The 17,961-nt window shown below is 45.8% G+C and overlaps 1 protein-coding gene across 3 annotated transcripts in view; it reads right to left on the reverse strand.

The window, feature by feature from the left end:
• Positions 1-14,084: 14,084 nt before the first annotated feature.
• GCNA (germ cell nuclear acidic peptidase) overlaps positions 14,085-17,961 on the reverse strand; it is an 87,533-nt gene continuing 83,656 nt past the window's right edge. For all 3 annotated transcript variants that reach the window (XM_069208975.1, XM_069208993.1, XM_069208983.1), the window contains exons 11-12: positions 17,406-17,610; positions 14,085-14,955 (exon numbers count right to left, since the gene is read on the reverse strand). In XM_069208975.1, coding sequence (XP_069065076.1) covers positions 14,706-14,955; positions 17,406-17,610 — 455 coding nt within the window. In that variant the 3' untranslated portion in view covers positions 14,085-14,705. The remainder of the gene's footprint in view (positions 14,956-17,405; positions 17,611-17,961) is intronic.

Raw genomic sequence — 17,961 nt, forward strand, 5'->3', positions numbered from 1 at the left:
TGTGTTGCCCCTATCCCTGTTTCCCCATTGCATCCTATTGTAACTATACATTGTTTGCACTGTTTTCTAAGACTATACTGCATATTTTTGCTATTGTGTATATATATCTTGTGTATATTTCCTATCCTCTCACTGAGGGTACACTCTAAGATACTTTGGCATATTGTCATAAAAATAAAGTACCTTTATTTTTAGTATAACTGTGTATTGTGTTTTCTTATGATATTGTGCATATGACACTAAGTGGTACTGTAGTAGCTTCACACGTCTCCTAGTTCAGCCTAAGCTGCTCTGCTAAGCTACCATTATCTATCAGCCTAAGCTGCTAGACACCCTATACACTAATAAGGGATAACTGGGCCTGGTGCAAGGTGCAAGTACCCCTTGGTACTCACTACAAGCCAGTCCAGCCTCCTACATTGGTTGTGCAGTGGTGGGATAAGTGCTTGAGACTACTTACCACTCTTGTCATTGTACTTTTCATAAGAGAAAAATATACAAAACAAGGTCAGTGTGTATACACATAGCCAAAAAGTTTTGCATTTCCTCTTTTCACTCTTTTCTAAGTGCTGAAAAGTACTTCTAAACTTTCAAAAAGTTCTTAAAAGTTTAAAAAGTTTTTTTCTGTCTTTCCAAAAAGTTCTGAAAACTTTTTTCTCTTTGTCTATCACTTTAACTCTCTCTAAAAATGTCTGGCACAGGCCAAAATGTTGAACTGTCCAAACTTGCATATGATCACCTTAGCTGGAAAAGAGCAAGGAGTCTCTGCATAGAGAGAGGTTTGAGTGTAGGGAAGAATCCTTCCTTAGAACTGTTAATTAACATGCTTAGAGTACAGGATAAGGCCATAAGTGCCCAATCTGGTGAAAAAGCAGCTAATGGTTCTCAATCTGATCCAGGGACTCCCCCAGGAAAAGGTTCAGGAAAGAAACTTCTCAGCCTGCCCATTACTAGACAGTCTAGCATAGTTGGTACAGAGGTTGAATCACACCATACTGATGGTGTGCTCTCACATTATACTGTTAGCCAAGCTGTTAGGGTGCCCTCTGTAAGAGACAGGTCTCCTTCTGTTCATTCCCATCATACCTCTGTATCTAGAAATGTCCCTCCCACCCACCCTGATGACAGATTGTTAGAAAGGGAGCTCAATAGATTGAGAGTGGAACAAACCAGACTGAAGCTCAAGAAGCAACAGCTGGATTTGGATAGACAGTCTTTAGAATTAGAGAAGGAAAGACAGAAGTTGGGTTTAGATACCCATGGTGGCAGCAGCAGTATTCCCCATAGTCATCCTGCAAAAGAGCATGATTCCAGGAATCTGCACAAGATAGTTCCCCCTTACAAGGAGGGGGATGACATTAACAAGTGGCTTGCTGCACTTGAGAGGGCCTGTGTTGTACAGGATGTCCCTCAAAGGCAGTGGGCTGCTATCCTATGGCTATCATTTAGTGGAAAGGGTAGGGATAGACTCCTTACTGTGAAAGAAAATGATGCCAATAATTTTACAGTTCTTAAGAATGCACTCCTGGATGGTTATGGCTTAACCACTGAACAGTACAGGATAAAGTTCAGAGAGACCAAAAAGGAGTCTTCACAAGACTGGGTTGATTTCATTGACCATTCAGTGAAGGCCTTGGAGGGGTGGTTACATGGCAGTAAAGTTACTGATTATGAAAGCCTGTATAACACAATCCTGAGAGAGCATATACTTAATAATTGTGTGTCAGATTTGTTGCACCAGTACTTGGTAGACTCTGATCTGACCTCTCCCCAAGAATTGGGAAAGAAGGCAGACAAATGGGTCAGAACAAGAGTGAACAGAAAAGTTCATACAGGGGGTGACACAGATGGCAATAAGAAGAAAGATGGTGAAAAATCTCAAGATAAGCATGGGGATAAGGGTAAAACCAAAGATCCCACTTCAAATCTTAAACACTCTTCAGAGGGTGGGGATAAAACAAATTCTTCCTCTTCTTCCCAACCTGCACACATTAAAAAGCCTTGGTGCTTTGTGTGTAAAAACAGAGGCCATAGGCCAGGGGATAAGTCCTGTCCAGGTAAACCCCCTGAGCCTACCACCACTAATACATCAAGCTCTAGTGCCCCTAGCAGTAGTGGTACTAGTGGTGGGACTGCTGGCAACAGTCAAGCAAAGGGTGTAGTTGGGTTCACTTATGGGTCCATAGTGGAAACTGATGTAATCAGTCCCAAGACAGTTTCTGTCACACCTAGTGGCATTGGCCTTGCCACACTGGCTGCTTGTCCCCTTACAATGGATAAGTACAGGCAGACAGTTTCAATAAATGGTGTAGAGGCCTTGGCCTACAGGGACACAGGTGCCAGTTTCACTTTGGTGACTGAAAACCTAGTGCCTCCTGAACAACACATCATTGGACAACAGTATAAGATTATTGATGTCCATAACTCCACTAAGTTTCTTCCCTTAGCTATAATTCAGTTTAGTTGGGGTGGAGTTATTGGCCCTAAGCAGGTGGTGGTATCACCTAGCTTACCTGTAGACTGTCTCTTAGGTAATGACCTAGAGGCCTCAGGTTGGGCTGATGTAGAGTTTTATGCCCATGCAGCCATGCTGGGCATCCCTGAGGAATTGTTCCCTCTCATTTCTACTGAAATGAAAAAGCAAAGGAGAGAAGGCCTGAAAACTCAGGATCCCTCTCCATCAACAGGTATAAAGGGTATCACAGTATCCCCTAACCACCCTACCATTCAGGATACCATTCCTGTGGTGGGAGAAACCTCTCCTGGGGTGGCACCTGTTCCAAGGGAATCATCAGTTGGCATAGCTGGACTCCCTGAGGTAGAAGTACCGCTCTGTGGGATAACTAACATTGGTGGCAAAAAGAGCACCATTTTAGTTAACATGGAGCATCCCTCCAACCCTCCCAGAGAAACTTTAGTGCAGAAACCCTGTACTGCCTCACAACACTTAGGACAGCATCCCTGCCCTAGTGTGGAGCTCATAGGCCAGCATCCCTGCCCTGCTCCAACTCAAGAGAAACAGCATCCCTGTTCTCTCTTCCAGCCAAATGGACAAAGTTTTTGCCCAGCTATGGCTTTACTGAGACAGCATCCCTGTCTGGCATTTCCATCATTACAAATAGGTTCAGTGGATAATTCCCACTGCTCTAAACTAAAACTTACTGATAGAAACTCTGAAAATACATCTTCACATTGTTGGTTAGCTAAAAAAAACTTCAAACAGGGTGGTTTACATCCCCACAGGGAAGTAACCATATAGTGGATGATAAAGGGAGTAACCAGTCTATTGCAGAGCTACTCTCTACTTATCACCACTTAGACAATAAAGTCTCAACTGGCCAAGGTTAGCCTTATTGTCCTTCGTTTGGGGGGGGGGGTTGTGTGAGAAGGTAGCCTCTTTCTAGCCTTGTTACCCCCACTTTTGGCCTGTTTGTGAGTGTATGTCAGGGTGTTTGTCACTGTTTTCACTGTCTCACTGGGATCCTGATAGCCAGGCCCCAGTGCTCATAGTGAAAACACTATGTTTTCAGTATGGTTGTTATGTGTCACTGGGATCCTGCTGGTCAGGACCCCAGTGCTCATAGGTTTGTGGCCTATATGTATGTGTCACTGGGACCCTGTCACTCAGGGACCCAGTGCTCATAGGTGTGCATGTACATGTTCCCTGTGTGGTGCCTAACTGTCTCACTGAGGCTCTGCTAACCAGAACCTCAGTGGTTATGCTCTCTCATTACTTTTAAATTGTCACTAACAGGCTAGTGACCATTTTTACCAATTTACATTGGCTTACTGGAACACCCTTATAATTCCCTAGTATATGGTACTGCGGTACCCAGGGTATTGGGGTTCCAGGAGATCCCTATGGGCTGCAGCATTTCTTTTGCCACCCATAGGGAGCTCTGACAATTCTTACACAGGCCTGCCACTGCAGCCTGAGTGAAATAACGTCCACGTTATTTCACAGCCATTTTACACTGCACTTAAGTAACTTATAAGTCACCTATATGTCTAACCTTTACCTGGTAAAGGTTAGGTGCAAAGTTACTTAGTGTGAGGGCACCCTGGCACTAGCCAAGGTGCCCCCACATTGTTCAGAGCCAATTCCCTGAACTTTGTGAGTGCGGGGACACCATTACACGCGTGCACTACATATAGGTCACTACCTATATGTAGCTTCACCATGGTAACTCCGAATATGGCCATGTAACATGTCTATGATCATGGAATTGCCCCCTCTATGCCATCCTAGCATAGTTGGCACAATCCCATGATCCCAGTGGTCTGTAGCACAGATCCTGGTACTGCCAAACTGCCCTTCCTGGGGTTTCACTGCAGCTGCTGCTGCTGCCAACCCCTCAGACAGGCATCTGCCCTCCTGGGGTCCAGCCAGGCCTGGCCCAGGATGGCAGAACAAAGAACTTCCTCTGAGAGAGGGTGTGACACCCTCTCCCTTTGGAAAATGGTGTGAAGGCAGGGGAGGAGTAGCCTCCCCCAGCCTCTGGAAATGCTTTCTTGGGCACAGATGTGCCCAATTCTGCATAAGCCAGTCTACACCGGTTCAGGGACCCCTTAGCCCCTGCTCTGGCGCGAAACTGGACAAAGGAAAGGGGAGTGACCACTCCCCTGACCTGCACCTCCCCTGGGAGGTGTCCAGAGCTCCTCCAGTGTGCTCCAGACCTCTGCCATCTTGGAAACAGAGGTGCCACTGGCACACTGGACTGCTCTGAGTGGCCAGTGCCACCAGGTGACGTCAGAGACTCCTGCTGATAGGCTCCTTCAGGTGTTAGTAGCCTATCCTCTCTCCTAAGTAGCCAAACCCTCTTTTCTGGCTATTTAGGGTCTCTGTCTCTGGGGAAACTTTAGATAACGAATGCATGAGCTCAGCAGAGTTCCTCTGCATCTCTCTCTTCACCTTCTGATAAGGAAACGACCGCTGACCGCGCTGGAAGCCTGCAAACCTGCAACATAGTAGCAAAGACGACAACTGCAACTCTGTAACGCTGATCCTGCCGCCTTCTCGACTGTTTTCCTGCTTGTGCATGCTGTGGGGGTAGCCTGCCTCCTCTCTGCACCAGAAGCTCCGAAGAAATCTCCCGTGGGTCGACGGAATCTTCCCCCTGCAACCGCAGGCACCAAAAAGCTGCATCACCGGTCCCTTGGGTCTCCTCTCAGCACGACGAGCGAGGTCCCTCGAATCCAGCGACTCTGTCCAAGTGACCCCCACAGTCCAGTGACTCTTCAGCCCAAGTTTGGTGGAGGTAAGTCCTTGCCTCACCTCGCTGGGCTGCATTGCTGGAAACCGCGACTTTGCAGCTACTCCGGCTCCTGTGCACTTCCGGCGGAAATCCTTTGTGCTCAGCCAAGCCTGGGTCCACGGCACTCTAACCTGCATTGCACGACTTTCTAAGTTGGTCTCCGGCGACGTGGGACTCCTTTGTGCAACTTCGGCGAGCACCGTTTCACGCATCCTCGTAGTGCCTGTTTCTGGCACTTCTCCGGGTGCTACCTGCTTCAGTGAGGGCTCTTTGTCTTGCTCGACGTCCCCTCTCTCTGCAGGTCCAATTTGCGACCTCCTGGTCCCTCCTGGGCCCCAGCAGTGTCCAAAAACGCCAAACGCACGATTTGCGTGTAGCAAGGCTTGTTGGCGTCCTTCTGGCGGGAAAACACTTCTGCACGACTCTCCAAGGCAAGAGGAATCCGTCCACCAAAGGGGAAGTCTCTAGCCCTTTTCGTTCCTGCAGAAACCTCAGCTTCTTCTGTTCAGTCGAAGCTTCTTTGCACCCGCAGCTGGCATTTCCTGGGCATCTGCCCATCTACGACTTGCTTGTGACTTTTGGACTTGGTCCCCTTGTTCCACAGGTACCCTAGATTGGAAATCCACAGTTGTTGCATTGCTGGTTTGTGTCTTTCCTGCATTATTCCTCTAACACGACTACTTTGTCCTTAGGGGAACTTTAGTGCACTTTGCACTCACTTTTCAGGGTCTTGGGGAGGGTTATTTTTCTAACTCTCACTATTTTCTAATAGTCCCAGCGACCCTCTACAAGGTCACATAGGTTTGGGGTCCATTCGTGGTTCGCATTCCACTTCTGGAGTATATGGTTTGTGTTGCCCCTATCCCTATGTTTCCCCATTGCATCCTATTGTAACTATACATTGTTTGCACTGTTTTCTAAGACTATACTGCATATTTTTGCTATTGTGTATATATATCTTGTGTATATTTCCTATCCTCTCACTGAGGGTACACTCTAAGATACTTTGGCATATTGTCATAAAAATAAAGTACCTTTATTTTTAGTATAACTGTGTATTGTGTTTTCTTATGATATTGTGCAAGTGACACTTGTGGTACTGTAGTAGCTTCACACGTCTCCTAGTTCAGCCTAAGCTGCTCTGCTAAGCTACCATTATCTATCAGCCTAAGCTGCTAGACACCCTATACACTAATAAGGGATAACTGGGCCTGGTGCAAGGTGCAAGTACCCCTTGGTACTCACTACAAGCCAGTCCAGCCTCCTACAGCTAGGCACTGTTGTAAGGGCCGCATGTGTAATCTTGCGTTTGGGACAATGGCTATGCATGAGGACATCATGCCTAGTAGTTTTAGTACCATCTTTGCATGTATGGTTTGAGTTGGATACATGGCTTGTATCACTTTGTGAACATTTTGAACCCTTTGTGGACTTGGAGTGGCTATCCCTTTTGTTGTGTTGATAGTTGCTCCTAAGTACTGCTGTGTTTGACATGGCAGAAGGTGTGACTTCGCATAGTTGATGGAGAACCCCAGCTTGTGAAGTGTCTGGATAACATAATGTGTGTGGTGTGAACACCTTGTTAGCGAGTTGGTTTTGATTAGCCAATCGTCTAGGTACGGGAATACGTGTATTTGCTGCCTCCTGATGTGTGCAGCTACTACTGCTAGACACTTTGTGAATACTCTTGGTGCGGTTGTTATTCCAAATGGCAACACCTTGAATTGATAATGTATTCCTTTGAATACGAATCTTAGGTATTTCCTGTGCGCGGGATGTATTGGTATATGGAAATACGCATCTTTTAGATCTAATGTTGTCATGTAGTCTTGCTGTTTCAGGAGTGGGATTACGTCTTGTAATGTGACCATGTGAAAGTGATCTGATTTGATGTAGGTGTTTAATGTTCTGAGATCTAGTATTGGTCTTAGAGTCTTGTCTTTTTTGGGGATTAGAAAGTACAGTGAGTAGACTCCTGTGTTCTTTTGTGGACCTGGTACTAATTCTATTGCGTCTTTTTGCAGTAATGCTTGAACTTCTAGTCCTAGAAGGTCTATATGCTGTTTGGACATGTTTTGTGTTTTTGGTGGGACATTTGGAGGGAGTTGTAGAAATTCTATGCAATAACCATGTTGGATAATTGCTAGTACCCAAGTGTCTGTTATTTCTTGCCAAGATTCGTAGAACTGGCTTAGCCTTCCCCCCACAGGTGTTGTGTGAAGGGGTTGAGTGACTTGTGAGTCACTGCTTGTTTTGGGGGGTTTTTGGACCTTGAAATTTCCCCCTGTTTCTTGGGAATTGGCCCCCTTTGTATTGTCCCCGAAAACCTCCCCTTTGGTATTGTCCCTGGTAGGTAGTTGGAGTTGTTTGTGAGGTGCTGGCTTGTGTGGCTTGACCTCGAAACCCCCCTCTGAAAGTGGTTTTTCTAAATGTGCCAAATGTGCCTCTGCCCTGCGGGGAATAGAGTGCGCCCATGGCCTTGGCTGTGTCAGTGTCTTTTTTAAATTTTTCAATTGCCGTGTCCACTTCTGGGCCAAACAACTGTTGTTCTTTGAACGGCATATTGAGCACCGCTTGCTGGATTTCAGGCTTGAAGCCGGATGTGCGCAACCATGCGTGCCTCCTTATGGTTACCGCGGTATTTATTGTTCTTGCAGCTGTATCCGCTGCATCCATAGAGGAACGTATTTGGTTGTTGGAGATATTTTGTCCCTCCTCAACCACTTGTTTTGCCCGTTTCTGGTGTTCTTTGGGCAGATGCTCGATGAGATGCTGCATCTCGTCCCAATGGGCTCTGTCATATCGCGCTAGGAGTGCCTGCGAGTTTGCGATGCGCCACTGGTTTGCAGCTTGTACTGCAACCCTTTTCCCAGCTGCGTCAAACTTGCGGCTCTCTTTGTCTGGAGGCGGTGCGTCGCCTGATGTGTGCGAGTTGGCTCTTTTACGGGCTGCTCCTACGACAACCGAATCTGGTTGCAGTTGTGATGTGATAAAAGCAGGATCCGTGGGCGGTGCTTTATATTTCTTCTCCACCCTTGGAGTTATTGCTCTGCTCTTGACAGGTTCTTTGAAGATCTGTTTAGCGTGCCTTAGCATTCCCGGGAGCATAGGAAGGCTCTGATAATTGCTATGGGTGGAGGAGAGGGTGTTGAAAAGGAAGTCATCCTCGACAGGCTCCGAGTGTAACGACACGTTATGGAACTCTGCTGCCCTAGCTACCACCTGCGCATACGCTGTACTGTCTTCAGGTGGTGATGGCTTAGTAGGGTATGACTCAGGGCTATTGTCTGACACTGGTGCGTCAGAGATCCCACGCATCTTGGCTCATGGTGGTATGAGCTGGCGAATGTGACGGAGTTTGTGCCGGTGATGTATGAGTTACCAGTGGTGGAGAGGGTGGTGGAGTTACTTTCTTTACCACCTTTGCTTGTGGTGTTTTTTCTTGTGCTTGGAAATCGAGTTTCCTTTTCCTCCTGATTGGGGGAAGAGTGCTGATCTTCCCTGTACCACTTTGTATGAAGATCCGCTTTTGGGTGTGGTCTACATCTGTGGCTTGTAAATCTTCCTCAAATCTGTGTTTGCTCATTTGGGAGGAAAGTGATTGTTCCTCTGTGTATGAACTAGCTGTGGGTTCGGTTGCTGGTCGTTTTGGCACCGAAACCGTGTCTTTTGTTGATCTCGGCTCCGACGAGATTTTTCTCCTTTTCGGTGTCGAAATTTCTCGGCGTCGACTATCTTCGGGGCCGCTGTCCCTGTGCCGAGCAGCTTCGGTGGTGCTGTCTCGGTGTCGAGCTTTTTCTGCAGCACTTTCTCGGTCCCGAGATTGCTGCGTGCCTGTGTCTCGACCCGAGTCGGACGACCTCGGCACCAGTTCGCCTTTTTTCGGTGCCGATGGACGGTCACCTACTTTATGGGTTGAGCCATGGCCTGCCGGCAGTGGCGTCCCCTGGGCTTTGTCTATTTTCCCGTGTGGTGCTTGCTTCGACGTCTTACTCACGGTTTCTTCGACGTCGAATTCTTCCGAGTCCGATTCATGGATGGAGAAGGCTTCTTCTTCTTCTCCCTGTTCCTCGAACCCTCGTTGTCCTGTCGGCGTGGACGCCATTTGCAATCTTCTGGCTCTTCGGTCGCGGAGCGTTTTTCTCGACCGAAACGCTCGACAGGCCTCACACGTTTCTTCCTTGTGCTCGGGTGACAGGCACAAGTTACAGACCAAATGTTGGTCTGTATAGGGATATTTACTGTGGCATTTAGGACAGAATCGGAACGGGGTCCGTTCCATCAGTGTCGATGTTGCACGCGGTCGGGCCGACCAGGCCCCGACGGGGGATCGAAATTACCCCGAAGGGCTACCAGAGCTCTTCACGATTCGGTGTCGATTCTAATCTAACCCGATACCGAACGAAACAATACCGACGTAGTTTTCCGAAGTTCTGACTATTTTTCCGTCCCGAAACACGGAGCGAAAAGGAACACGTCCGAACCCGATGGCGGAAAAAAAAAACAATCTAACATGGAGTCGATGCCCATGCGCAATGGAAACAAAGAGGAGGAGTCCCTCGGTCTCGTGACTCGAAAAAACTTCTTCGAAGAAAAACAACTTGTAACACTCCGACCCAACACCAGAAGGCGGACTATGCAAAGCATGTGTATCTGCAGCTACACATGCCACCGAACATAAAGTACCTTTATTTTTAGTATAACTATGTATTGTGTTTTCTTATGATATTGTGCAAGTGACACTGGTGGTACCGTAGGAGCTTCACTCGTCTCCTAGTTCAGCCTAAGCTGCTCTGCTAAGCTACCATTATCTATCAGCCTATGCTGCTAGACACCCTATACACTAATAAGGGATAACTGGGCCTGGTGCAAGGTGCAAGTACCCCTTGGTACTCACTACAAGCCAGTCCAGCCTCCTACAATGGCCATATAAAGAAGGCTTTATGTTGATCTATTGTCCTATTTCGCTTATTTTTTGCCAAAAGGCGCAGAGGTTACAGGCGAGCATGACCACCACCAAAGATGTTGCTACTGCCTGGATGGCCCGAACCACTGTATAGATCAGGGATCTCCAACCTTTTCTGTAATAAGAGCAGCTTATTCAAAAAAATAAAATGATCAGAGTTACTAATAATATTAGTGTTGTAATAGTGACTGCATGAGACAAGAGTACTGTAGTTGCCACCATATGCAAGTTTACCAGCAGTGGCCATCTCAGTTCATAAGGCAGGGGTTCACAGCAGTAAGGTAAAAGAAGGCTTTGTCAATGTGAAATGCCTCCACAAGGATAATGCACAACAGCCATAGCTACAATGCTCTTGGCACTAAGGTAATATCAGTAATAAGTCTCCCAAATGCTAAAAATGTTTACATAGCGCTGCCCATGTGTGCACTACAAGAATATCTGGAAACCACTCTTGAAGTGGAACTGCAAGAAAAATATATACATTTATACATCTGCAAGCGAGAATCGCTCAAACGGCTCCTGCTGTGGGGGTATTTTGAGAGGTGGTGCAGGTTAGCAAGAGGGGGGTGGGAGGCTGTTAAGCCAAGTGCAGCCTAACATGGCACTTAAAGCAGATGGACTTCTATCGACTTTGACTATGGAGAAAAGTCCAGAGCTCTCCAATCCTGTATGAATCCGAGGTAAAACCAGCAGGAGAGATGCCCAGCTGTGTGATGGAATGGTTGCAGATACGGGTAAATTGAGAGCACGGCAATGGTGTCGCATCCAGGTGTACCAAAAGACTGGGATGCTCCCTTGGGGCTTGAGCTCATTTCCCCTCTGATCTGTCTTAGACTTATTGACCTTCATGTCAACTCTGTTGTGTTAGTGTCCCCCTGCTTAATATCAGCCTTACATTTCCAAACTGGACCCTCCCACAAGTTCAGATTCTCTAAAAGCGCAGAAAAAGGCCAATGCATACGCCTGACGAAATAGAGCAGTCTCATAAAGCTCCTTGGGAATGGAGTCATCACTACGTCTGCATCTAGTATCTAGGTTTCTAAACTCTGCCGACTTCAAACAAGACAAGGCAGTCAGTGTCTATTTACCACACCCGGACATGTCTAGCTGTAAAATGCACACTGCCTAAAAGGCAAACTCATATCATGACTTTCAACAAGCAAAGGGTAAAGGGGAACTCGTATTACTAATCACATCCACTGCAGGCACTGTTCGACCAAAACACAATTCTCCTGTGTGCCAACTGCTACCACTAAATGTGGAGTCTCAATACTGTGGGCAAGAGTTCATGAAAGGTGATATTCCTTGTCAACTCCATAGCTATCCAGTCTTTGGGTTACTGCCTTCATCTCTATCACATCCTGTTTTTTTTTCTCCTCCACACAATGCTGCTAAGGAGGCCCTACCTCTGTACTACCCCCTTCTTGGCTCTACTTATATGGGACACAAGAAGGGTTGTTTGTCGTTCCTACATGTACATAGGAATCAATGTGCTGACGAGGACTCTAGGTGCCATCACAGCGATCCACAGCGCCTGCTCAGCAGCACAACTGCAGGCAAGAAGGATGACGCGGATCTGAGCGGAAGAGATTTTCCTGACAATACCAAATTTTCTACTACATATTCTTCTAGCATGGATTAATTGAAGGAGAAACGGTTGAAGGCAACAGGTAAATATTGAACACAATGAGTGCATGCAGGGATCCCTGAGGTACTTCATAAAGATACAGAAAAGAGCTTTAAGAGTGTGAAAGGACTGGGAAGAGGTTCATGAGTTCGTCTCATTTCCTGAAGGCGGACAAAGGTATGGGCCGTGGTTTGGGCTAGCATGCAAATTGGACACTGAAAATCTAGCAATATCATCAGGGCCGTGACATCATCAGCATTTGTTTGCAGTCTTAAATCATGCAAAACTACCACTAGAATAGTCTCTTAAATTATGTGTTCTGGATATGGCTTGGTCATGAGTCAAACAAATACTAGACCAACAGTCTCAAACTCTGGGACAAGACTTTAAATGACAGGGGTGTCAGCGAGACAGGGGTGTAACCATCAACAGATCTGGCTGCAGCAGCTTTTTTCTGAACTATGATTGGAACAACCAAGTTATTGATCACATGTGAGAAAACCATTCCAAGACAGGAAGCACTGATTTCAGTTGAGAGAAAGGAGAAGGGTTTTCAGAGCAGCTATTGAATGCTGTTAAATTACTGATGCACAGGACAGATCCTTCAGAACCAGTTGCAGTTACTGTCAATGAGTTGTTGTGATGTCATTACAAATTGTTAAAACTGTTAGATTAGAAAAGTGAGATATTCTCACAAGTTACTTTAGTTGCCAAAACATAGGAGTATGATGAATGCCTCTACAGTCAAGAAAATGTCAATCTATTTTGCTACTGTTTGAATAATACTGAGGCACAAATAAGGGATAGTGCTTTCTTGCAGATAAATATTGGCAGGAAGTTTAAGAACAAAATCCCAGAGTATTGCATATGCTTGAAAATAGCAGTGAAAATGGTTAGGCAATCAGTCTTAAAGTCTAAATGAATCTCTATGAGGAATACATGCTCAGTCCATGATAAAAGACAGACCAGTGATGAGGCCAGATCCGTCTGACTGCACGCACTGTTAGGGAGTCGGCTTCTCTGTCTCCAGGCGAGGACATTTCTGGCACCAGATAATGGTTTGGATCCAACCTAATGGTCCACAGTATTGACAAATACCACTGGGTTGTCTTTGGTGGAAAAACATCTATCCTTAAAGTATGGGCTTTGCTATGCAGGGAAACACACCAGAGTGTGCACAGTTACTTCCCAGAGTGCAGACCAGAATTCTTAAAATAGATGAAAAGGTTCCTGGAAAAAATTACTAGAAGCACCCATATGAGGGACGGATGCAAACACCAGAGCCTATGCCTTGGTCCTGGTACCATATCTCACCAGCATTTTAGACATTCAGAGGAACCACATGTCACCTCCCCATCATGTCTTGTACAGGCTTCATCAGCCCATCCCCTGGGCATCGATTGGGTGAGCCTGTACATACATCGTTCTTGTATACCAACGAGAAGGAGCAATTTGACCAAAATCACATTTTGTTCCAATGGAGAAGGTCGTACCAGCAAGAATCCACCCAGACGCATATTCCCATCACCCCTCCCTGCCCTCATGGTCTTACCAGCAAGAATCCACCCTGTCTCATCCCAACCACCTCTCCCTGCCCTCATGGTCTTATCAGCAAGAATCTACCCTGACTCATATTCCAACCACATCTGCCTGCCCTCAGGGTCTTATCAGCAAGAACCCACCCTGTCTCATTCCAACCATCTCTGCCTGCCATCATGGTCTTACCAGCAGGAATCCACCCAATCTCATCCCAACCACCCCTGCCCTCATGGTCTTACCAGCAAGAATCTACCCTGACTCATTCCAACCATGTCCGCCTGCCCTCATAGCCCAGCCTAAAGCCAACAACCACACTTTAGTGCAGCATAGAAAGACTCCTACAGCGAACCTCGCTCAAAAACTCTCTGCTTCGCTGATTCTTGATTCAAGTTACTTTTTGAACACAAGAAAATTCTGTTACTCAGACCATAAGTGGATCCTTCTGTTTCCTTGCCCCCAATCCACCCCCACCACTTCCTGTACAGACCAAAGCATGAGAGAGCTACACAGATGCCCTCTGGGATGAGCACATCTGCGACAACAGTGATTCACCAGAGAAAACATGGGAAAAACAGAGAGAAAAATCATGTAAATTTGTCACCTGCCCACTCTAGGGCTGCACTGAATTGGGCATATGAGTAAGTACCAGTATTTTTTGCTTAAATGCACGGAAATAAACTAAAGAGGAAAGGTGAAATTGATAGGAAACATTTATTAACAGTCTTGAATATAAAAAACTACATATATCTTGAAATTCAAATATAAAAATAAATAAGGCTCTTAGTTCTAGGAATCTCAGAAAATGTCATCCTTTCACAGTTGCAGCTAGAAGCCCCTTTGAAAGTTGGAAGAAGTTGATCTGCAGCAGTAAAGTTTGAAAGTGAAAACAACCCTTGCAGAGGAGCGAGCGAAATGAGGTAGTTCACAGGCACACAGCATGAAAGAGTAAGCACATTCTATACTACTCTCCAACGAAAAGACAACCACGTGTGTACTTTCAGAACTTCTACCATCCAAGGACATGTAATGAGTTAAATTACACAAAATTCATCTGCCCTTACAGTGCTCAGCCTCAAGAGACGGAGTCTCCTTAGATTGGTCCTCGCTGCAGAGCAGACAGACCGTTTTTTCGAAGGCTCAGAAAAGTAAGATACAGTAACACACAAGTTCAAGGAAGGATGCATCAATTTGATACATTTGAACACACCATAGTTAGCACTAGCCAATTGGAGACACCAATAAATAGATTGTCCCCCCGTGTCAACAATCGACTCAACTACACAATGAACTGGCACCAGGTCCCTCTGAAGGCGGGTGTCTACGATGCAGAAATCTGTGCCTTAGCCGCAAACTCCGCGCTGAGCTTCCGCATCACTTCAGCGTGGCTGAGCCCCGTTGCACCCTTCTTGGCAGACCCATAGTTGTCCTTCACAAACTTTGCAAAGGGTGTCAGCTTAGTGCTAGAAGCAGAGCCATCCTTGCGCACAGATGGTAGGAGAACCAGCTGTCCCTGGCAAAGTGCGCAAACAAAACGCTGTGTGTCCAAGGATTTGGAATGGCGGCCGATCCTGTCAAGGGAAATAAAATGGAAGACTTTATCCGTTTCCAATAGACCATAAGGAGTAATGCCCAACAGTTCTACTCACTGTAGGAGGGCAGCATGAGGGGTAGGGGTAAGCTTGTATTAGAACATTTATTTTTTGTTCAAATGCATTTTTATTGATTTGTTTCCTTCACACCTCAAACAATGAACATTGCAAAAACAATCTACTCTCTTTCAGGTCACTCGTACACACCTACTGTCATCCCATTTTTCATTCTTTCTCTTTACTCAAGACCCTTTACTATGCAGCATATGTACTATTCACCTCTTACACTTAAGATTGTGTTTATTTTTGTCCTGTCAATATATCCAAGGTGGATGTCTGTCTCATGGGGTATTGTACCTCAAGTCCTTTCTCAGTTATCACACTACAGTGCTCCAGTGCTTTCAGGTGTCCTTCTCCTTCCCGCCACCTGTATGTGCCATCTCTTACATGCCAAGCGCCCACCACAACTCAACTATCCACATAGCTTCTGTCTGCACTACTGTCGTTCCTCTCAGCCGCAGTATAAGCTTTTTTGCTAACAAACTACATGGGATATAGTTTTACCTTTTGAGTGATCGGGGGGGTATATTTTTCTGAGAGGGGTTTCAAACAATCAAACAAATGTAAGTAAATAAATGTTTAAAAAAAAAAAAAATAGAACAAACAAAAAATATAGAACATTTCCCAAAAAAAAGAAAAAAAGGAAAATAAACAAAGAAATTCGCTTTCTGTACAACAACACTTGAAAGTCTGGGTATCTATTTATCCATACACGCAGATATGGGATTTTATATAGCAACTTTATCATTTTCAATGTACTGGTATACCTTTCTATTATGTATCCACGTACTTATTACTCTACTCCTACTGTAGAAAAAACAAAAAAGAAACCTTCCCCTCTCTCCAGTGCACTACTCTGCCTCATCCTATACATCCATCCGCAGATCCTCTACCTCCACCAACTCATGCCAAACATCTTTGTACCACTCTGATCTCTCCAACAATCCTTTTTAGACTCTTCCATCCCCTAGTCCCCATTTGACTCATCTTAAACCTCATCTTAGATGATCTCGCAAATAACACTTCCTAGAATCTTCCCTCCTCCATTATCCTATTGAATCCAACTAACGGACTTCTGTACGATTCAAATTACCAACTTATATTTCCCTGTACTAATCTACCACTAATCCACGTTGGGTTCCACACTTGCGTGCTACTCTCCGAAAAGCATTTCAACGCCTGGTCAGGAGTACTAACTGCTATATAAATACAACTATTGGCCATTCTAGTTCATTTTCTGCACTTGTGATTTTCAGAAAGCTGCTGGACTTAGATATACCTGTATCCTGATGGGCGATAGGGTCTTCAGTGTACAGTGTTGAGTAATACTCAGAATCCCCCCGCTTTCTCCTCTTCTGCCATACACCGCTCCTTTATTACCTCCCACCACTTCAATACAGATCCAGGTCTGCTTAACTCTTTTAAAAAAATAAATAAATAGGGAGCAGTCTATCAATCTTACAACCCAATTTATATAATTTCTAATCTGGGTTAGTTTAAACGTACACCAAATAACCCAAAATACACCGCAAAATGAGTCAAACATCCACTGGGGTGAGTTAACAAGCACAACAGACAAAGCACAACAGATATAATAAGCAGGCTTCAGCAAGGAACACTCGCATGACTCCACAGGCATTTACTTTCCTTCCTTAGAGCAGGTATACAGGCTGAAATGCAGTCTCTTTCTCCCAGCAGCAACAGCTGAGATGAACATACATGCCAGTGCCTCCTATGGGCAGACAGAGTGGCATCTGCCTTTGCTTGCCAAATGGTTTAAGCACTTGATCAAGCAAGTTTGTGTTTAAGGACTGACAGACGACTAATTCGGCAGCTCATGCTGCCCAATCTCCTGCGGCATCTGCTGCTATTAGTCAGCAGGCTAACAAACAACAATCCTTTAGTTCCCGGTCTGGACAGGGGCCTGGAATGTTTCACAGAACTCGGAGTGTCCTTATTTTTTCTCCCTCTAGATCTCTTTTGCAAATAGTATCCAGTGATTGCAGCTCAGCCCACCTGTGAGGGTGGATGTAGATCAATTCCTCGGAAAGGGAAACTCTTCTGGCTTCCACAAAGGGTTTGCTTCATCTATAGATTATGTCCTTGAAGTTGTAAGGCAGAAAGCATGAGGCAAAAATAATATAGGGCACGCACAGGTCAAACGGGTACCACAAGCAACAGGCATAGCCAGGTGAAGCTCAGAGCAATGTGAGCAGACTGTGGATGACAGCGGACAGAGAGATTGAGACACACAAGGTTTTGAGTGCTAGGGAAAGGCGCACACATGCACGTACACACACACACACACACACACACACACACACACACACACACACACACACACGCTGAGCAGCAGCGAGGACACTCACGTAGTGGTACAGCGGGTGCACTGATAAGTAAACTTGTAGTTGATTTCATAGGAGTGACAGCGGGTGACCATTGGTAGCTCTGGATGAATGACAGTTGACTTCTTAGCATAACATCTCCAAAACTGCCCATGTCCGTCCCGCACTGCATTGATCAGCCAAGTAGCCGCGTGGCAAATCTCGTGAATGAGGGTATCCCGCAGGCGATCTGTGGAAAAAGGGCACAACACACAGGTTCAGTTCAGGTCAAAATTCTATACAAAACTGGCACAAGACAGGAGACCAATACAATGAAACCAATTATTGTACTACAGAGCCCTTGTGAGATGAGCTGAGATCATCATACAAGTGTCTGAGTCTACCACTGGTATAAGAAACCAACAGACTTTCAGTAGTCCGGTCTAAAACACGTTTGAGTGCACTGTCCCACGATTTTACCAAAACATCCCTCACTGCTGCTCACTAGTGTAGGAGGCTGGACTGGCTTGTAGTGAGTACCAAGGGGTACTTGCACCTTGCACCAGGCCCAGTTATCCCTTATTAGTGTATAGGGTGTCTA

Source organism: Pleurodeles waltl, chromosome 2_1, assembly GCF_031143425.1.
Source record: "Pleurodeles waltl isolate 20211129_DDA chromosome 2_1, aPleWal1.hap1.20221129, whole genome shotgun sequence".
Lineage (NCBI taxonomy): Eukaryota > Metazoa > Chordata > Amphibia > Caudata > Salamandridae > Pleurodeles > Pleurodeles waltl.